Below are 21,326 nucleotides of genomic sequence, written 5' to 3'. Positions count from 1 at the left end.
GGCTACGGGGGACACTTTAAAACGCGTCCCTCTACGGGACGGAAGTGGGGTGTGGACAACGGAAGTGCCCGCCCCGGCCCCGCCTCCGCCCCCTGCCTTGAGTGAGCTGGGTGTTTCCTGCCTCTCAGTCCGGATTTGGAGACTCCGGCGTCCTCCGACTTTTCATGGTCAGGGCGGTGGCTGCCGTCGGGGGTTTTCGGGCTGGGCGAGGGCGGCGGGCGGAGGCGAGCCCAAGGGTCAGGGACCCGCTGGACCAGGCGCGGTGGGCGGTGGACGCGATAGCGGAGGGGCTCTGGGTAGCGCGTGCGGCCGAGGTCGGGGCCGGGGAAGGGCTTTGGATGAAGAACTGGAGAGCCTAGGAAGGGGCGTTTAGACTTGGGGAGATGCGCCGGGCGGCGAGTGGACGGGCTCAGACTGGCGATGCGACTTGAAGGATTGTTAGAACAAAGAGACGGCGTCGAAACAGACGCTCCGGGCGGAAAATGAGGATTCCAGGGCTTGTGGAGAGGGGCGAGCGGGAATCCTTGGAACAGAGCGTTTGGCGTCTTGGAGGCTGTGACTTGAGTGATTGGGTTCCAGGCAAGAACCACGGTCTGGAGCGAGATGACCTAGTGACTGAATTCTGGGGAAGGATGCCAGGTGCCTGAGGCCAGGAGGCTATCTTGACCACAAGAGTCTCGCCTTAAGTGACACCGGGGTACCCTGCCTCGTCGCTTCCGTTGAGGCCCTAGGTGACTACACCTCGGGATCGGGATCTCAGGATGTTTCCTCTTGTTGTCTGGGCTGTGGGGTGGTTTCCGTTTACTTGAGATTCTCAAGGGTCTGTTCCTTGAATGGTTCTTTGTCCTTGGGTGGGGATGGGCAAAGTTCAACCCAGGTCTACTTTGTTTGCCACCTTGCTTCCCTAGAATATCAATCCCAAACTGAAGACAGATGACTCAGCCTGTATTTGGCTTTGATCAGCTGTTTTGGGTAAAATAAAGAACACTTTGGGAGAAGAAGGCCAACACGGCCAGTAGCTCTCCACTGGTTATGTCCCAGCAGCATGTCCAGGAAACATGTTAAAAAGCTGCCAGGTTTTCAACCCTAACCAGATAATCTGTGCTCATCATTGTCCTTTTCCAGTAGGTCATAGTGATTTGGGCTATGAGATGGAGGCGTTTGAAACTGGAGCACCTACACAATTCTAATTCTTAGCTTTCTTTCCTGTCAGGCAGGAGGGACAACATCCTCACTAGACTGTTGAGAGAATTCTCATGTGCAGGAGAGTGGCAATGGGTCAGGTTCTCAGAATTGGGGGGAACTGCCTTAGATGGAGCTCTATTGTAGCAGATACCTCAGTATATCTTAGCTGGGGATCATAGCACCTCTTCACCCAGATCCCTCAGGCTATCAGATAAGCTGATCATCTGATCTTACTTAGCATCCAAATCACCTGAGTCTTTTTGTTTTGTTTTGTTTTAAACCCAAGTTACTGGCAGCGGTACTGCTGGTCTGGGGTCTAGCCTAGGCTGGCACCAGTGTTTTTCAAGCACAGGTGACTCTAGTCGCCCCGGCTGAAAACACCTGGTCTTTAGGAGGTTCAGGAGTAGAAGGGAAACCTAGAGAAGGACTAGGTGGCCCATGCTTTGTATTTTCTTTAGGGGTATGTGGGGGAAGGCAGTATTAGGAAGATAATGGCTTTAACAGTCTTGTTTTACAAGTTAGGAAACTGAGGCTTCGGTTCAGTAGCTCTTGTGAATATGACACAGAAAGTGATGGCCTGAGACTGCAGTCCAGGTTTGCTTGACCCTGAGCTCACAGGAGAGAATGTGCAGGGCTTTGGTATTTGATGGTGTTTTGCTTGCTTGTTTGTTTGTTTGTTTTTCCCTGTCTTATTTGTCAACACTTTTCTTTTGGCTGATTTTTTAAAAAATCTTTTCAAGCGTGTAGATGGCTGCTTCCTGCCTTCTGATCTGAAGCTGTGAAGTGAGACTTTTATTGATGAGGCTTGTTTTTGGGTGGGGGTCAGGATTTCACTGGGCCAGCAGAGATGACAGTTAGCTTCTTCAAGACCATAGAGCTAATTATAGCTGAATTAAGGGATACTGAGCCTTTTAGAATAGAGGCTTGTCATCTTAGCTGCACATTAGAACCAGCTGGGGGAAAAAATTCCCTGGGTCACACCCAGAAGGGTGATAGCATCAGAATTTCTGTGAGTAAGATCTAGGCATTACTGTCTTTTTAAAGTTCCTCTTGGGTTCTAGTGTGTGGCCAGGTCATAAGTTCCCCAACAGTGATTTCCCTTCACCCTTGAGTGTTGGGGGGTCAGAGGTAGAGAGGACAGAAAAATTGGGTAATCTTGAATCCTATGTCATATCATTTGCTCACTGTCTCTGCTGTAACGAGTTGCTTTTGTTTGTCTCCTACCTATTTTTAAAAAAGATGTACATTTTGCCGATTATGACTAAATAAGCATTTACTGTAGAAAATCTGATAAAAATAGGAAATATCTTCTTTCAGGTAGCTTGAAGTTTTGTGCTGTCAGTGCCCTCTAGCCAAAAGATAAAGATAAAAGGAGCGCAGCTGTGCCCAAGATGCCTGGGTTACCTCCAGGCTTTGCCGAGGAAGTGGGAGATAGGAAGAGGAGCAGGAGCGTTCAGAGAACGGCGCTGCAATGTTCGAGGTGCTGTCAGCAGGCAGCTAATTCCATGCTTGGGCCTGGTGATTCTCATCTGAAAATAGGGCACCAGGACCAGCAAGCAGCAGAACAGCAGCAGGAATGCACTTTGCCTGGGGTAGTGTGTGGCTGGTCCTTTTGTATTTGGATACTGCTCGTGGCCTCTGTGTGCTCAGGTGTGATGGTGGAGTGGTCTTGGTTTTTGTTTTGTTTTGTTTTGTTTTTTCCTATGGCAGCATGGCCCCAGAGTGGCTTCATGTGATGGTGGAGTTCTGCAGCGTTGTCCAGGGCCTTGCAGTGCTGGCAGCCCATGCTGTCTGTTGGGGCTGCTTTTTTCTCCGTCAGTTCTTGCCCCAGATAGAGAGCAGATGCAGCCCACACCTGGACATCACAGGCTCTAGAAATGGATGGACAAAAGGACCGGTGCTAACCCTGCTTTAAGTACACCTTCTGTACCGTAGGGTCTTCCTGTCTGGTGACCTTAGGGCAGGAAATCGACCCCTTTTGTGAACTTGCTTTCTCATCTGGCAGTTGCCTGTGCTCAGGATCACTCTTCCCAGCAGAAGTGCTAGGATCGGGAGTACAGATCTTGCTAAACTCACAAAGCACGATAGTCTGGAATTCATTTGAAAGATGGTCTGCTTGGCTGCCTTGTCATGCAGTCCAGGTGTTGTTGATATGGATGAAGGATATCACAAAACACAGATTTAGAGACAAGCCCATGCCTCCAGGGACAGCAGGCAGGGTTGGCCTGCGAGACTAGGTATGGACTGGAGTGGACTGAGGGGTGCACTCCTCTCCTTTGGGGCAGTCAGTCCTCCAGCAGCCACTGTTTGCCGAGTTGGCCTCTGATTTTAAGAGAAAGTAGAAACTGGGTTTTTTTCTCTGAGCTCTTGAGTTACCAATATTGGAAGTGTTAAGTGCAGTGTATACATGGGCCAAACAATCTGGATATGAATCCAGCCTGAGGTTGAGAAGAGTGGAACAGGCCTGGTGTGCTGACCTTGTCTTCTCACTGGCAGGAAGAGATGTCAGGAGAAAGCGTGGTGAGCTCAGCGGTGCCAGCAGCAGCTACCCGCACCACTTCCTTCAAGGGCGCCAGTCCCAGCTCCAAGTACGTGAAGCTGAACGTGGGGGGAGCCCTCTACTATACCACCATGCAGACGCTCACCAAGCAGGACACCATGCTGAAGGCCATGTTCAGCGGGCGCATGGAAGTGCTCACCGACAGCGAAGGTGAGTGCGCCTGCCAGGCGCTGTGCTGAGTGCCACAAACATGCCAGCACCTGAGGGCTCCTGTCTGTTCAGAAGTCCAGCGTTCCAGGGCGGTTGTACATACAGTTGATTGCAGGAAGTCCTGAGAGTCTTGGGGACACTAGACTTAGTCTGGGGGTGTGGTAAGGGAGGGCTTCCTGAGGAAGTGGCACTGGCTGAGACCAGACTGTGAGTAGGAGCCGCCTGTGTAGATAAGGACTCTTGGTCTTGACCGATCAGCTCTGCTGTGTGACTCTGAGCAAGCTTCCTCCTGTTCCAGGCCTCAGCTTGCTTCTGTAAAACGGGGGCCAGGTAGCTTCCCTTGCTAATTCTCTTACAGCTAAGTGGAGTCAGAGCCCCACTGCCACTCTTTGCTCAGATTGAGAGAACAGTGTTTTACGAGGGGAGGCGCCCTTTGCTGCGTCACACCCATACTGCAGAGTGTTTGTGGAAATCAAGACAATGGCACCCCAGCTGCAGAAGGAAATAGGTGCTATCTGAGAACCCAGGATCCATATGCGATTTGGTCCTCCCTGTTGTGTCTTGGCAAGGTTCTGGAAGAGCGGCTCCAAGAGGCTAGGGACACTTCCGGAAGAAAGCTGTCACCTGAGTGGCCTAAGGCCATATTGCAAACCAGACAGGGCTTACAGCCCTCGTCATTCAGCTGGGCAGTGTCTGTGGACCAGCTGGCCTACTCCTGTTGTAGACATATGCTAAGGGCAACCTTTGTCCCATGCTAACTGGATAGCCCAGCGTCTGGGGAAGTAGTGTTGTCACCAACATGCCAGACATGTCACTTGTACCCATCAGCCCCCAGGCCTCCAGCCGTTCTTGGAGCTCTCAGTCCAGCAGTTCATGGCTGTTGTTTCATTTCATCCTCAGCCTTGTCCTTTGACTGTGGAAGTGGTTAAATGTGTTTTTGTTGTTGTTTTGTTTGTTTCCAGAGCTTTAGGGCTAGAAAAGGAGGTAAAGTTACTGGCACTGTGTTCTCTAGTTCTTACACTGTGATCAGGCATGGGCCCTTTATCCAAACCAGATCCCTTGGTGGGTTGGCCACTGGTTTGGCACCAGAGCCCTTCAGCAGCCCCATGGAGGCCTGGCTGTCAGGCCAGGTGTTCTGAGCTCACCTATCACCCTTGCCAGGTAGAGCCATCCTGTTACTCTAGAAGAGAACACTGGATAGCCTGACCCTTGGCCTACAAACTGCCCCAGGAGCATGCTTAGGTACAAATAGGAAGAGGTTGCTTGTATCTTAAAGAATCACCCTTATTTTGGGACCCCATCACTGCCTGGTGAAGTGACACTTGCTGTAAACAGAAATGCCAGGGCTGGACTATTGGTGTACTTTTTTTAAAAAAAAAACTTTTCTTTACATTTCTTATATATTTTTCTTCCTACTCCATCCCAATCCTTTCCAACACCCCAACGACAGGTAGGAGACAAAAAGGGTTAGTGGGAGAAGGTGACGTAGTTCTTAGCTGCTTCATACTGGTTAGGGTCATCAGGTTCCTTGGAGCCAGTCCAATCCTTGTTTCAGGAAACCTCCAACTTCTTGTTTCACAACAGCAACCAGGAGCAGCAAGGGGGAAACAGGAGCAGCATTGTTCTTTCTCTGATCTTCATACTATCTGGGCTCTGGCATTTATTCTCTCTAGAGCCCTCAGATTTAAACTATCTGCAGCTGGCAAAGAGCTCCTCTCAGAGCCTGCAAGAGGCAAATAGTCTGCTGTTGTGGACCATCTGAATCAGTGCCACATCCCATACCTGGGACCAAAACAAAAATATGTTTGTATCCACAACACTGAACACATGCTTGGTGCTTATGAAGGACTGAAGTTGATTCCCAGCATCTGTGTCAGACAGCTCACAGCTGCCTGTAAGTTCAGCTCCAGGGGATCTGATGCCTTCTGGCTTCTGTAAACGCCCACAGGCATATTCTCACACAGACACAACACAAGGACACTGCCTTTCAAAAATGTCCAGAGCAGTGGCTGAAAGAGAGCCAGAGTAGGGCTTCCCATGACAAGAGAAGATTTTGAGTCCTCGTAGTTTATGTGCTGTGTTGCTAGACATCCCAAGAGCATGGCTGAGAGAGTAGCTTGAAAAGAGGCCTCTGTTCAGGCTGCTGGGAGTGTCCTTTGTCACTGCCACCAGCCTGAGTGCTGCACCATGTGCACACAATTCCCAAATAAAGAAGACCACCGATGTGGGAAGCTCCTCTGGGCTTGAGTCCTGGCTCTGCCACAGGGCAAGGTCACAGCTGACTTTTATGGAGCCTTTTCTTTGCATCAGGCATGGTGTCAGTTTTGCCTCACAAAACTACAATTGTGATGTTGAGTGAGTGGCTCTCTTTGATCCTCATCTCATGCTACTTGACAGGGTTGTTAGTAGGCTGGAGAGCCACATGGTCAGTGCCGGTATTTTGCTAACCGAGCCAGCAGGCATTACAGAGAGGTGCAGGGATGGAAGAGACTGCAGACAGCCTGATGGGAGCCTGCCTCCATCGGGGTTGGGGAAGGAGCACCATCTTGCCCCTCAGGAGTGGATGTGCTTGTGGTTAGGAACTGCGCCCTAGGGCTGCCTTTTCTGAGAGGACACAGTGATAGAGAGTGGGCTTCCCCTGACTTCTCTGAAAAGTTGAGTTCTGGCCATGCTAGAGTTTTCCTTTGAGCCCTCGTCACCATCTCCTATGGCCCAGAGGGTTTGTGCAGCAGCCCTTGCAGTAAGAATTAGAATCTGATGCTTGGGTGTGGCTCAGAGGGTAGAGTGCCTGCCCAGCATGCTCAAAGCAGGTTCATTCCCCAGCACCGCATAGAAAGCTGGTTGTGGTGGCACACACCTGCAATCCCAGTACTCGGGGTGGCAGAGGCAGGCGGATCTCTATGAGTTTGTGGCCAGACTATTCTACAAAGCGAGCCCAGGACAGCCAAGGCTACACAGAGAAACCCTGTCTCAAAAAACCAGGGGTGGGAGAGGCATTCAAGGCCAGCCTGGGACTCTGTTTTCCCCATCTCCTACTCCTCTTTAGGCTGGCCTGCAGTGCTTTGTTCCTGAAGCTTGGACACAGCACCGTCCCTGCCCCCACCCCCATGGCTTCAGGTCTCTGACTAATGCATTTAGAATTAGGGAGTGGAGAGACCAGGCTGAAGCAGTCAGTCATTTTATTACCCGCACATCCTCTCAGAAAGCCACGGAGACTAGCACAGTGTGCCCTGCCTGTACCTTGTCTGCTTGCCTCCCTCCTTTTTTGTGGCAACTATTAGTCTGACTTGGGGTTAGTCCTAGGTGCAACTCAGACTGCTCATCGAGGACTGCAAAGCTTTTGCCTGGGTTCCTGGCGCAGGCAACCAGGTGTGAGGCAAGCCTTTGGCACGGTAAACTCCCCAGGCAAATCTGGTATGCAACCAGGGTTGGGAGCTGCATTTTCATGGCTGTTATGTTTACCACCGCTGTGGAGATTGCTAACTAGTGTTCTGTTTGTATGGCTTCAAACAATATTTGGTGTTCTTTTCGCTGTTGTTCATTTAGCATTATGCTTTTAAGTCATGACTAGCCCCCCTATTCATGTATTCCCCTATGGTAGAGTAATCCCTTCTAGGCACGTACTGCCCCGATGGAGCATGTCTGGGTGATGGCCCTACAAATGTTTCCAGTTCCCAGTGTTAGGAACATTGGCTCCCATGGGGATGTGGGCAAGAGTAAGGACTCCCTCTACTGCCTTGCACTGTCAGAGTATACAGCAGTAAGCACTCACCCCTTTTTTGCCTGTCCCTCCCTAGTTTGTTCCCAGAAACTGTTGGGGATGGTATCTTCCACTGCGCTGGATATTTCCAGAGCTTCCTCTCAGGGGCTATGTTCATATGCCTCACAGTGGTCTGGACCTGGGCCAATACTGGGCACTGTTGAATCTTTTAACTATATTGCCAAGGTGCTGTTCAGGTCCAGTGTCTGTTCCATTTTGCATTTCCTAATTCTGATGTGTTGTGCATCCATTTTATAGTAATTGGTTTGGGTTTCTTCTTTTAGCTGCCTGACTGCATCTAATTTACAGTTTCTTTATTTTCTTTTATAATCCTTGCCACTCTGTAGAAGCACATGATCCGGATTCTGTTTCCTTATGGTTCTGTTTATAGAAAACTCCCAGTCTGACTTACCTCAGCTTTCTTCCGGTGCCTCTATATTTATGCATTGCTTTAGGTCTCTGCCTCCTTTCTCCCTTCCCTCCTCCCTTTTTCCTCTTCCCTGCTCTCCTCTCTTCCAGTCCTGGGACTAGAGCCTGGGAACTGTCACTTGCTAGATAGGACTCATGTTCTTCAGCCCCATCCACAGTTCCTTGATCTGCCTCAGCTGTTCTCAGATAAGCATTGTTGTTGTTTGTGACCTCAGGGACATTTAGCAAAGATGTTTTGGGTTGTCACAACCTGGGTCCCTGAACAGGCTCTGCCTTCCAGATCTTCCCTGAGGCTCAGGCTCTGGAATTTGAATTTGTAACAAGTAGGTCAGTGCCTGTGGAAACAGGTTTGGAGTTGTAAATACCCGCCTGTGGGGAAGAAAGCCTTCCTAAAGAAGAGAGGGGGAAGGAGGAGGGAGCCCAGTAGTCTGTACCCCAGCGTCCCTCATCCACACCCCGTAGAGCAGCCCTCTGCTTTGGTACCCTGAAAGCCATACTGACTTGTCTCTGGGTTCTGGTGCTTGCTCTCTTCTCCAGCAGCAATGAGGTGCTGTGCTCGTTGTCACATACCTGTAGTTAACTGCGAGTGCTGCCAAGAGGCCATTGCCGGGCTCTGTGCTTTCTGTCTACCCACCTGTGTGCCAGCACTGCGCATTCCATGTGGTCTGACGTAAGGGGGAGTACTGAGGTGTGGAGCAGGCAGGTGACAGAGCTGGGATTCTGACAGTGGCCCCTGCTTGTCACCACTGTGGTAGGCGCTGAGACATCCTGGAACTCAGTCAGAGCCTCTGGGCTGCACTGCCCATCCTACTGTCCTGATGACCCTGGAAGCTTTCCTCATGCTGTCTGCTCCAAGGCAGCTTCTTGCTGTTTGAAGTTCTCCATGCAGGCGGTTAAGCTGCTGTGAGAGATAGATTCCTGCTTTGAAAGCAACCAAAATATTTCAAGTCAGAATGCTAATTGAAACCTCATGGAGAGTGTGCCTGGCTCCTTTGCCCTTATTTGTTCAACTTTGCCTTCCCACAAGCATTTCCTGACATTCTTGAGCTGGAGCCCAGTGTCTCAGTCCGCCTATTCATCTATGGAAACTCTGGGTTGTCACTGGGGTAATAGATTTGGGGGCTCTTGGCCTTTCCCCAGCAGCTCGAACTGATCACGTATGGAAGGCAGGACACAGGCAGGCTCTTTGCAGTCAGCTGAGTTTAACATTGGCTGCTGTTTGTCTGGAAGCGCAAGGGTCTTTATTCTTAGTGGCTGAACCCTGCTCCCCTCCCCTTTGGAATGCCACCAAGCATTTTGGGGACTCTGTCTGGAAATGCAGGGAATGATCCTCCCTCAGAAGAGCAGATGAGGAGGTAATACTTTATTCCATATGGTGTCAGCATTTGGTCTAGGGAATGGGGTTCTTTAGGCCCAATGCATGTAGACTGAATTCAGCCTATGTACATATACATGTTTAATTTGCCTTTTGATGGGTTGAGAACTGTTTGCTTTTTAAATTGGTTTACCATCATTTTAAAATTAAAATTGACAGAAGGATTTGAATTTCTGTTCTTGCCTGGAATGCTAGAGTCCAGGAAGCCCTAGACCCACTTTCTTGGCCACTTTTACTGAGTCAGTAGAGACCGCACATGGGAGAAAGGGGGCACTTTCTAGCCAGCCACTAGTGTGGAGCACCCAGCTGCACGCACAGGCTGTTTGCTGTGGGCTCTGTACGATAGTAAGTGTGCGTCTTGTTTTCTCAGAAAGAGGGACAGATGGCACGGGGGGGGGGGGTCACTATACCTTTCCAGCCCGCATCTGCCCTGTGTTCACAGATTGGGCCCCCATCTCCCTGCTCCATGCAGGAAACACAGTGATTTTCTTTCCCACTGAAGATCTTGGAGGGACCCATCCCTTAGTGAAAGGTGCAGGCACAGCAGTCTAAGGAGGCCCTGGGGAGAAACATGGGGATGGCCTTGTCAGTGTACAAGAGATTGCAGGCAACACCAAAATCAGGAGAGGCCTGGATATGGGAGACAGAAGGAGCTGGCCAGGTGTATGACTTGACATACGAAAAAGGTACTTCTGTTGTCTTCTCTCCCTGGCTTGGGGCTCACAGGTCTGAGAACCCTGGGCAGGACACAGTGGGGTCAGGAGTAGAGATGTATGTTCCTTCTCCCAACAGAGGGCAGAGGGGAAGGCAGTGGGAGCCCACGTCCTGCTTATATCTGTGTGTCTTCCAGGAGCTGAGTCAGGAGGCATGGTCAAGTGCCCTTGCCTGGGGTCACTGTGTGGTCTAGCTTATTCCAGCTGACTGCTTTCTATTTTTTTTTTTTTTAAATTTGAGATTTCTTTTATTTTTATGTGTATGGATGTTTACCTGAGTGTGTCTGTACTACCTGAGTGCACTGCACCCACGGAGATCAGAAGAGAATATCAGTGCTCTGAGACTGGAGTTACAGATGGTTGTGAGCCACCATGTGGGTGCTGGGAATTGAACCCAGGTCCTGTAGATGAGCAGTCAGTGTTCTTAACTGCTCAGCCATCTCACCAGCCTCCCACCCCACCCTGACTGCTTCTGAGAGCTTCCGGTGCTCTCGTGAGAGATCACCGGGCTTCACCCCTTTCTCCCTCTTCGGTGCTTCTTTGTTGCCAGGCTCCAGGCCTGGCCTCTCCTGACCACCTTCCAGAGATGTCACATTTCAGGAGAGGAATTTTAAAAACCAGTGGACTTGGGTGGAGGAGGAGTGAGTAAGTGACATTGGAGAGGACACTGATAAGCTGAAGGGGTAGTTTTCTTGCCTCTTGCCCCCGTACCTGGTGTGGGCCACCAGGCAGGACATTCTCTATATCCAGTGAGAACAGGTTCACCTTCTCTGGTGACCGAGCCCTCTGATGGCAGTCTGTGGTCCTGTTGCTAGCCCATAAGTGCTTGCTGTGAGAAGTCATGGCTCGTCTTTGCTGCCCAGTCAGGGATGTTTGGCAATTGGCCCTGCTGCTGACAAGTAGATGGCTGTGTGCAGAGCACGAACCGGGCTTTTGGTTTCTTGGGTATTTGCAGGGGTCTTCAGAGCAGTTTCAGGCTTTAGAGGCCTTGGAGTTGCGAGGGGGTTGACGACCACAGGAGTCTGGTAGGATTGTGCCCCACCATGGTGCTTGCCTCCCCTGAAAGGTGCTATATGAATAATTTCCCTGTCGGCCCCCTGCAGGCTGGATCCTCATTGACCGCTGTGGGAAGCACTTTGGGACGATACTCAACTACCTTCGAGATGGGTCTGTGCCCTTGCCTGAGAGCCGCCGGGAGATTGAGGAGCTGCTAGCGGAGGCCAAGTACTACCTGGTGCAGGGCCTGTTGGAAGAGTGCCAGGCGGCCCTACAAGTACGCACCCTCTTCTTCCCCATATGGAGCATACCAAACCTTTTTGCCACCTTCCTTTCCCCCCTGCAAAATGGGTCCTGCCTCATGTAGACACTGGGAGACATTCTGTAGAGAGAGCCTAGGACCTGCTGCAGCAGTTGGGAAGCCATTCCCCTGTCATTAGGATGTCATCTGTACCATCTCATCTGGGATGCTGTTGTCTAAGGGATGCTTAGACAAAGTGGCAGTTCACTTTGTCCTACACTGCATGAGCTGCCTGGTGCTTTGAACTTTTTTATATTGTGCCAGGGGTCATCTCATGTAGATCGCAGCCCTTCTCAGAGGCTCCACCATGAGACTGACTCTACATTTGTCATTGTTGGAAGTCCCGATATGTCTCTAGATACCCTCCCTTCACTCTTCATTTGTACCGCAGCAGGCCCAGTGAGAACCAAACCCACAAAACAAACGAAGTCAGTAGCTGTACTTTGGAGCATCAGAAGGGCCTTTTGTGCTGTGGTAGGGTCATGATTTGTGTATGAGGCCTCTGTTTGTGCCTCCCCTGAGCCATGGCCCTTGCAGAAACAGTATTCATAACACTGAATTCAAGGTATTGGCCTCGCTACCTGTGAGCTGTTGGAAATGTTATGAATTTCGCTGGATTTACTCTTACATTTATTGACATTCTGTAGTAACATCATTCAGGAAGTACAACAACACTACATGATTGATGGCTCTTGTCCACATAGCCTTCCCCACTTCCCATACCCCCTTCCCCAGGCAGGCTCTGCTTCTGTATACTCTCGGCTTTGGACATGGTCTACTGGACTGATAGAAATTAGACTTCACCTCACATATTCCCTCCCTCCTTCACCAAGCTTATGTATTCCTTCTCCCAGAAGAGTTTATCACAGCTTTGGGTTAGACAACGTGTTGGAGTTCACCCTGTCATTGTCCTTATCATCACCCCTATCACTGTCACTATGGCTGTCAGTCTTGTGTTTCGGGGGATTTTGTTTGATTCCTAAGTATCTCTACTTGAGCCCCGGGTTCATCCTCTGCTGGACTGCCAGATGTATCAGATCCTCTGTGTCCCCTTGGTGTGGGGACAGGTCCTGGCTTCCCTGTCCTCATGCTGTGCTGCCCCTGTTCAGAAAGCATCACATCTGTCCTTGGCTGCCCGAATTCCATCTGAAGTGTTCTGTCTGTTCTTGAGTGACTCTGTCTCTGGAGTCTTTACTTTTTGTGTTGGTTCCCAACATAAACTGAGTGACTCCTGGCTTCCATTGAGGCCCAAGGAAAAGCTGCATATGTGGGGCTGGGAGTCCTGTCTGTTGGGGCCTTCATGGTTGATAACAGATTGACTTTCACCGGGAAGCCTCTTGAGGGGAAGATGTTGCCCTCTAAGGAGTCCTTTGCTGCTGGCCAGTGGTGCCTGTAATCAGGGCACTCCGGAGGCAGAGGCAGGAGGCCAGCTCAGGCTACATAGCAGCACTCATTAAAAACCAAAGAAGCCCTGCACCTTTTCTGTCTGTGGGGTGCAAGTATGGCTGGGTACCACCCATCTGAGGCTGGTCAGGCTTGGGGCACTTCCAAGGTGTCCAGAATAGTGACACATCTCTGTCCTCTGCTCTGCCCCAGTGTAGGAATGCAGGCCTTTCTTCTGATTGACAGTGGGTGAGAGGGCTCTGGGGCTTCAGTGCTTGCTGACAGGAAGCCACCCTCGTCCCTCACCCTGTGTCTGTAGCCTGTGATGGTCCCCTGAGGACTGTATAGGCTTCTTTCCTCCCCTCACGTGGGCTTTGCCTCTGTCTCTTTCCTCATCGTGGCTGCAGTCCACTCACCAGCTCAGCGTTTGGCTCCATTTGTCTTCTCACTTCCTGTCTCTCATCCTTTCTCCCCTTTTCTGTTCTGCTGCCGTCATTGTGGTGTGGTTGAAGGACTCACTCCCATCCTTTCTCTCCTTTCCTGCTGCTGTCATGGTGCAGTTGTAGGAGCGTTTAGTGTAATCACCTGCCATATTGAGGGTTGAGTTTTGCATGGCTTCCTGGCAAGAGAGAGCTGTGTTGTTCCTGTATTTACCGGATATTCGGGCATACTACAGCCCCACACAGAGAGCAGATCCCTCCCTAGTCTTACCCCTTCACCTAACAGGTGCAGAGCCGTCCTCTCCCCTTGCCATGACTGTCCTGTGTCCCCTCATCAGGGCCTGGCTTCCTGGCTGGCCAGCATAGACAGCCCTGTGCTAGGCAGACCCCCTGGGCTGAAAGCGTGCTTTGTCCCAGCAGAACAAAGATACTTACGAGCCCTTCTGCAAGGTTCCTGTCATCACCTCCTCCAAGGAAGAACAGAGGCTCATAGCGGCTTCCAATAAGGTATGCAAAGGCTTGGGGGTGCTGTGTGTGAGTGTGAGGATATGGGGGGGTGTCTGTGTGTACCTGTGTGGGTGTGAGTGTCATTGGGGGAGGTGTATACCTGTGTAGGTGTATGTGGAAGTAAGAGGCTCTGTGTGTACCCGTGTAGTTTTTGGGTGTCAGCGGGAGGTCTGTGTGGATCTGTGTGTACTTGTTGGGGTGGGGTGGGGGGTTCCTTGTGTACCTGTGGGGGGTCTGTATGTATCAGGGTGAGTGGGGGGTTTTGTATGTATAGGGGGTGAGTGGGGGGGTTGGTGTGTACCTGTTGGAGGGTTGAGAGGGGGTTCTGTGAGTGGGGGGTCTGTGTGCCTGTATTTGGGGCAGGGGGTAGGGTGGTATACAGTGCCCATTTTTGGAGATAAAGGCCGTTCTGAGTGGGAAGCCCCATCTCCCATGTTGCCCCTGCCCCTGGAGCATGCAGCAACCCTCCTCCTGTAAGCTCTGCCCTCAGCCTCTGGGAAGCCAGTGTGCATGGCACCTTCATGACTATTAACTGTCCTCTCCTTTAACCCCCACAGCCGGCCGTGAAACTGCTGTACAATAGAAGTAACAACAAATATTCCTACACCAGGTGAGCGCCAGCCACCGAAGAGTCGGGCCAGGCTCTGTCTGTCCCCTCTCACGAGGACCACCCATGCACCAATAGCTGGGTAGATAGGTGGGTCAGCAGAGGGAACTTTGAGGTGGAATTCACCATGCCATGTAGTCCACCATTTTATGTTGTACGGCTGAGTGGTTCTGACGAACCCACGATGTGCAGACCCAGGATTCTTTAGTATAGGGCGTTTTTTTCACCCCACTAGCACTCTCCCTCACCTTTGCTGGCCTTGGGCAGTTGTTCGCCTACATTTCTGTGTCTGTAGATTTTCCTGTTTCAGACATGTCATGTGATAGAACATGCTGCATTCTGTGACTGATCCCTTCGCTTAATGTTATGTTTTTAGGGTGTGTGTACACTGTAGCACCATCAGTATGTCATTACCTTGTATGGCAAAATGCTCTTGTATGCTATTGTATGGGTCAGCCATGTTTTATTCGTTCATCAGCATGGCCACTTGGGCTATTGGCAGCTTCTGGCTGTTAAGATTAATGCCGCTGTGAACACTGACGTTCAGGTATTTGTGGATGTAGGTGTTCCTGTCTCTTAGGTAGACAGTAGGAGTGGGCTGCTGGACCATTTGTGACTGGTTCAGGTGCTGGGGACTGCTTAAACAGTGCCACCAGCAAGTGGCAGATGTTTCTAGAGTACCCTTTGGCTCTTAGGAACATGCTCTGTAAATGAGCAACTTGAGGCATGTAGGGATTTAGTGAGTTCAGTAAAGACCCACAGGCTGACCTAGGATCAGACGTCTTTCTCGGGCATTGCTGCCATGTACCTTACGTGGCTTGGCGGGGAAAGGGGTAGGGTGGGCTCAGTAGCTTATGCCCAGAGGCCCTGCATTCAGTACGCTACAGAGGCCTGTGTGGGCAGATATGCAACCGTGGGTTGGGGGTACAGCCTTCAGGCCACAGCTGTCCTGAGACCCAGCTCTGCCATTTCCGCAGTTGGGGATTTGGTAGTGAACTGGTGTCTTTGGGCTTCCTTCTTTCTTGAGCAGGAGACACTACGGTGCCCTTCTCAAGGGCACTGTAAGTAGACATACAGAATAGGAGCCACAAGTCCCTGTGTGCAGGAGCACTGGCAGACGTCAGCAGCTGTTGCCAGCTTGCGCTCACCTTACCAAATGCTCTTTTACAGCAATTCTGACGACAATATGTTGAAAAACATTGAACTGTTTGATAAACTTTCCCTGCGCTTTAACGGGAGGGTCCTGTTCATCAAGGACGTCATCGGGGATGAAATCTGCTGCTGGTCATTTTATGGCCAGGGCCGCAAAATCGCTGAAGTCTGTTGTACCTCTATCGTCTACGCCACCGAGAAGAAGCAGACCAAGGTAAGCGCTGTGCAGGTGGCGCTGAGGGCCGTGTTAACAGAGGTGTTTGTAGCGTTTCTTCCTACCTGTCCAAAGCAAACTCTAAGAGGGGGGTTGCCTTTTAACATGCTCTCCCTGCCTGCCTCGTCAGCCTGAGGTGGTTCCTCCTGACATTGGGCAAGTAGAGAAGTCCATGCTCCCACTAGCTCTGGGCAGTCCAGGCAGACTCTTGCTCTTGCACCCATGTGCACCCAAGCTGCCAGTGGGTGGTCGTCCTCTGGGCAGCAGTGCTCTCCACAAGCATGGCCCCATCAAGGATCAGGTCAGAGGACACAGCTGCCTTCCAAAGCTGGCCTTTGACTACCCTTGGCTGCCCATCCTCTGTCCTCCTCTTTCTGCTGACCTAGATCTGTCTTCCACTGTCATAGGCCCCATACGCCATTCCTTTTTAAAATTATTATATGTAGGTATGTGTATCTGCCTGTGAGTATGTGTGTGTGAGCCCAGGTGCGTCGGATCCCCTGGAGTTAGACAGTTGTGAATCACCTTACATGGATCCTGGTGACCAAACTCTGGTGTTCTGGAAGAACAGCAATGCTCTTAACCTCTGAGCAGCTCTGTAGCCTCCCATGTGTCACCTTTCCAAGCCACCTGGCTTCTTCACTGAGCTGGGTATTGGATATATGTTTGCATTGTTCTCTCAAGCCAGTTATTGTCCACATCACCCTTGCTGAGCTGTCCTATATAGCTGGTCAGAACTGCACCTCTCTCTTGGCCTGCCTACCTGCCTTTTTTGGACTAAGGAAGAGGGAGGGCAGCCTCCCTCCTTCCCACACTCCCCTTCTGCTTGCTGTGCATCTCATTCTCATACTAAGCGATGTCTACATTAATTCCGCCACGAGCAAATTACCAAGGTTCTAGTCACCAGTGTGTAGTCCGTAAAGCACGTGATGGGGTCACTATCAATCACTCCTGCCACTTTGGGAGATATGCTTTCATGGGACCCCGGAGCTGGCAGAACACTGATGATAGAAAAGCAGACCAAGAAAGAAGCAAGGCCCTTTCTAGTGGATGGCTGATGAAGTCACCTGCTGAGTGCCACGTGCTGCATGTCCGCCAGCATCACCGCCACCACCTCGTGATGACCATCTCCATGCACTCCTGCTCCTCCCTGGCACTGAGCTGGCTAAAGACCTGAAAGCAGCTGTCACTCACAACAGACAGCAACAGTGACCAGTAAGGCGCACAAGCAGATTCCAGCATCTTGCATCCTCTCAGACTGGCATCTGTTGATTCAACTTTCCCACAGGAATTGAGATTTTTCTTGCTGCTTCACAATTCCGAGTAATTGAGAACCATGTCCTGTTTTTTGAGTATCCAGTGCAGGATCCTGGGTCTTGTCTAATACGTAGGGAACTGTTTATTGTTGTTGTTGCTTTTTTGTTTTTAATATTCTGTTTGTCAGTCTCCTCTCCCTCCCACGATGGCATGTGGATGAAGGTCAAAGAGTAGTTTGTGGGATCTGGTTCTTCCCTGCCCGTGTGGGTACTGGGAATTAAACTCAGGTTGGCAGGCTTGGCACCTTTGCCTGCTGAGCCATCTCACTGGCTCCAATATGATGTTTTGGTTTGGCTGGCAAAAAAAAAAAATCTCTGGGATTTAGGTCGCACATTCCACCCAGCCTTGTCATTGGAGTTCTAGTGGCCTTCAGCCTTCAGCCCTGCTGTCTGTGGCCAGTCTATGTGGGTGGGGTTTAGGAGCAGATCCTGTTCCAGGTACTCATGGGTAGCTTCTGAAGCGCCTTCCTTCACAGCCCCTTCATTGACCAGGGTTCCCTGTCTCACTTGCCCAGAAAGCTGGGTCTTTGCTTATTGCAGCTGCTCAGACCACAGCCCTCCACCAGAAAGGAAGGCATCACCTGAGTAACAACAGGTTCTGGTTGCAGCCATGAGTCTGCTGGAGGCTCCAGTGTAATAAAATGGAGGACAAACAGTGTCGCAGTCTGACACTTTTGACTCCTCCAATGCTGTCATTGTCAGCGTAGGAGCCCATTTAGCATATCTGAGGTGCTGGTTGAGTACAGCCTGCTTATGTCCCTGCTGTGTGTTTTGTGGGGATACAGGTTGAGTTCCCTGAAGCCCGCATTTATGAGGAGACCCTGAATATTTTGCTGTATGAGGCCCAAGATGGCCGAGGACCTGACAATGCACTCCTAGAAGCCACAGGAGGGGCAGCTGGACGCTCCCATCACCTGGATGAGGACGAAGAGCGGGAGCGAGAGCGGATTGAGCGCGTGCGGAGGATCCACATCAAGCGCCCAGATGACCGGGCCCACCTCCACCAGTGAGCAGGCAGGCGCAAGCTGCCTCCGCCCCTCTGCCCCTGCCCCTCAGACCCTGCACCGGCTTCTGGGCACCTCCCACCTCCCGGAGTCTGGAGACACTTTTGTAACAAGCCAGATGGTTATTTTATATTTCTTGACAAAGTGGATTGCTTCTGTGTTGACCCAGGTGTGCACCCCTTCTGAACAAGCTGTGTCTAAGAGCCTGGAGCCCAGCTTTCTTGGCTCTTGGAGGGAAAGTATGAATGAGTTTGGTGTGAATGTGAGAGCCTTTGTTGCAGTATTTATTTTTATGGGTGTTGACTACCTATAAGGGCTTTTTAGGTGACACTCCCTGAAGGGCTTAGTTTGACACTTCTGAGGGACTGTGTATGGCAGCCAGCCAAAAAGGTGTCCATGAGCAGCCTGGCCCCCGTGTGCTCCGAGCAGACAGCCTCATTCTTTCCTGGGAGTCTGCTCTGTACACGGTTTTGTGACTGGAGCTCATTGGTCAACAGTTGCAGCTTGTGGAAGTGGCCCTGAGTGTGCGTCCAGCATCTCTGGGGCCCCTCAGGGCAGCAAACCCACAGCAGGCAGGGAGCAGGCCGGCTCCGGGCAGTGGGCTCTGCCCTCGCCTGTCCTTTGGATGCACCCCATTCAGGAAGGCATCTTACTGCCTTGGAGCCAGCACTCCAGTCTGCTGCTTCAAAGCTCTGCTCCCTTCTGCATCTGCATGGCTTCCTTTCGTCGTCAGGTTGGTGGTGCCTTGCTCTTTGGTTGGGAATTGTGCAGCCACAGACTGTGGCAGCAAGGAGGGACACTGCTAGGAGCTTGTAGCCTGATTCAGGACTTTCCCTGCTGTAACCCTGCAGCTCCTTCATTTTTATTTCTGTGCCGAGCAGAGTTGGCTGCAAAGACCTTTGGGTCTTGTGTGTGTTCAGGGGATGTGTGTGACTGCAGTGGGACGTGTGAGTGTGGAGGACATGCCAGGTACTGCCAGTCTCTGCGCCTGTGCAGGAGTTACGGCTGACAGGGTTGGTTGTGTGTAGACTAGTTACAAGGTGAGTGCGGTAGCGATGGATTTCGGCTGCTTGGCAAAGGAATTGTTACTGTTTTTTAGACCAAAGGTATTATGTGGGTGATCTCTGACAAGTTTTAAAGTTAATATTTTGTGACGGTTTTTACAGCTCACTTTGTATGTGACAGTTGTATACCTTTCTCCTGTATCTGACAATAAATATTCAAACAGTCCCGACTGGATCGAGGAACCACATACAGGATCGATGCTTTTTAAACAATGCTGTGGGGAACCTTTTGTATTAAGAGCCAAGAAAGGGAGCTTATAAATCATGTTTCATAAGTTTTATACTGTTTGTTTTAAACGTCAGTCCTACCCTATGGGTTCAACTTTTCTAGGAATTTAAAGTGAATGAGTGCTGGTGTTCTCTGTAGGAATGGAAAAGCCATTGTATACACTGTTCAAATGATCAAGTGCAGAACGACTTGGCGGCACAATCTGACTTGCCTTGGCCTCTGCGCCTTACGGTTACTGTTTTGGCAGCTCTACCTTCCTCTTTCCTCAAACCGTGTGCCTGTAGCTTTGCACCTCTGCTCCCAGGGATAGGAACAGGCCTAGCAAACATTCCATGGTGCCTGATACTGCTGGCAACTGTCCAGCTAGGGCCTGACCCAGTGTCAGTGAGGCTGAATCTAAAGCTTTGCTTTCAGGTTCCATAGGCTAGCATGAAGTGCAGTAGTCAGCATTTCTAGTTCACCATTCCGTGAGGCACTGGCCTTGGGTTTGGTGTGAAGAGTGAAGCTTTACTGCACACGAAGGGCTCACAGTTAAAGTACATTGGATAGCTTTTTGTTCATGGTAACCAAGTTCAGTGTTTGTGGCAACTAGGGCCCACACCCCAGCAAGTCCTGGCACAGCCTCCTGTTGCCTTCCTGTGGAAGATGGGCTGTTGGACCTCGCTGGAAGCTGTGGTCCCATTTAGGTGCAGCCTCCTTCCTGCTGCTGGTCCTCGGCGCTCCCCCAAAGTATGTGCAAGCTAGAGGACTCCACCCAGTCACTGGTCACGTTAAGCACATCGCTAACCTTCCTGTCTCTGCACTATGAAACAATGCTGGGAGTTTTAGAAGTGCTCACTGTTGTACAAGCGTCTGCAGACACATGTTAAATAAATGTTAAACTGTGCTTCTCCTCATACCCGCCTCCTGGTCTTTTCTGGACACCTGGCTCAGCAGGACCACTGATAAACAACAAAAAGGCCACTACATCCTACTTCAAAGTCCAGTCATTTGTCAGTAGGTAGAAACACTAAGGAAACTGAGGGGCTTGTGAAAAAACAAGGAATCAACTGGTGTTACCAGATTGGGTTAGGCCCTACTTACCCTCTGGGATATGGGAGCCTAGCCCAGGCCCCAGCAGCATGTGAGTATCATTTACAGCAGAGTTCAAATTGGGTCTCAACAAAATTCCCTTCAGAGGTACAGAGACCCCCACCCCCACATGATGACTTCTTGGTGTGCCTAGATTGGGTTCTACTGTGGACAGGGGGGATGACTGCAGGTTGGCTCCCAGGAAACATCTGGATGCAGTGCCAGCTGGCACCCAAGAAGATGAGGTCTGGCTTTGCCACAGCATAGGTTCTGCTGTGCAACCCATTTTCCAAGAGCTGCTGGCACTTTCCTTGGGCGTGGGTAACTGGAGCAAATCCCCTCTTGCTCAGTGCTCCGCTCAGAGCAGAAAGAGTGACCGTGGAAGGCAAGGTCATCCTCTGTCAGGTCTTCTTTCCTGCTGACACCTGGGGAGAGGGACACCTGCTTTAGAGCCTGAGCCCTTTGCCCTGGAGGAAGCAGCTTCCCCTGGGAACCCTCTACCTCTTGAGGGACTAGCCAGGTTAGAAAGTGGTACAGAGACTTGGCAGCGCCTTCAGCCTTGGATAAGCATGGGCGAAGATGGACCGTGGCCAGAGTCCTTCCCTTCCCTTGTCCCTGGGGCTATTGTGCTGTTAAAGACCCTTGTGAGCTATAGGTAAGATATAAACTGAAATGTAGCTAGAGGATGCATCTCATGGATTCCTTGCTGCAACACCAGAACACACCCAGATTGCTGCGACCCAGAGTGGGCTGTTAGGGCCTTGTGATAGGTATGTGGGAGTTTGGCCCCCTGTTTACACCAGGCAGTGGTTTCAGATCTGAGCCTCCTTAAACCTCGACCCTTCGCATCTTGAGTGGGACCTGAGCACA

At 51.0% G+C, this 21,326-nt stretch overlaps 2 protein-coding genes across 2 annotated transcripts in view; one reads left to right on the top strand and one right to left on the bottom strand.

Annotated features, from left to right (window-relative positions):
• The first annotated feature begins 92 nt into the window (after positions 1-92).
• Kctd10 (potassium channel tetramerization domain containing 10) lies at positions 93-20,281 on the top strand. The gene is made up of 7 exons (XM_055606092.1): positions 93-167; positions 3,682-3,895; positions 11,276-11,445; positions 13,713-13,799; positions 14,357-14,409; positions 15,577-15,772; positions 17,874-20,281. Exons 1-7 carry the CDS (start codon positions 165-167, stop codon positions 18,096-18,098), a joined length of 948 nt encoding a protein of 315 aa, XP_055462067.1. The 5' UTR covers positions 93-164; the 3' UTR covers positions 18,099-20,281.
• Myo1h (myosin IH) overlaps positions 19,593-21,326 on the bottom strand; it is a 38,461-nt gene continuing 36,727 nt past the window's right edge. Inside the window, exon 31 of the mRNA XM_055606091.1 lies at positions 19,593-20,881. Within this exon, the coding sequence (XP_055462066.1) occupies positions 20,858-20,881 (24 nt within the window). The 3' untranslated portion in view covers positions 19,593-20,857. The remainder of the gene's footprint in view (positions 20,882-21,326) is intronic.

Source organism: Psammomys obesus, unplaced genomic scaffold (genome assembly GCF_907164565.1).
Source record: "Psammomys obesus unplaced genomic scaffold, mPsaObe1.curated_primary_1811, whole genome shotgun sequence".
NCBI classification, from domain to species: Eukaryota; Metazoa; Chordata; class Mammalia; order Rodentia; family Muridae; genus Psammomys; species Psammomys obesus.
The sequence above is the reverse complement of the archived record's forward strand: the minus strand, read 5'-3'. Positions and strand labels throughout refer to the sequence as shown.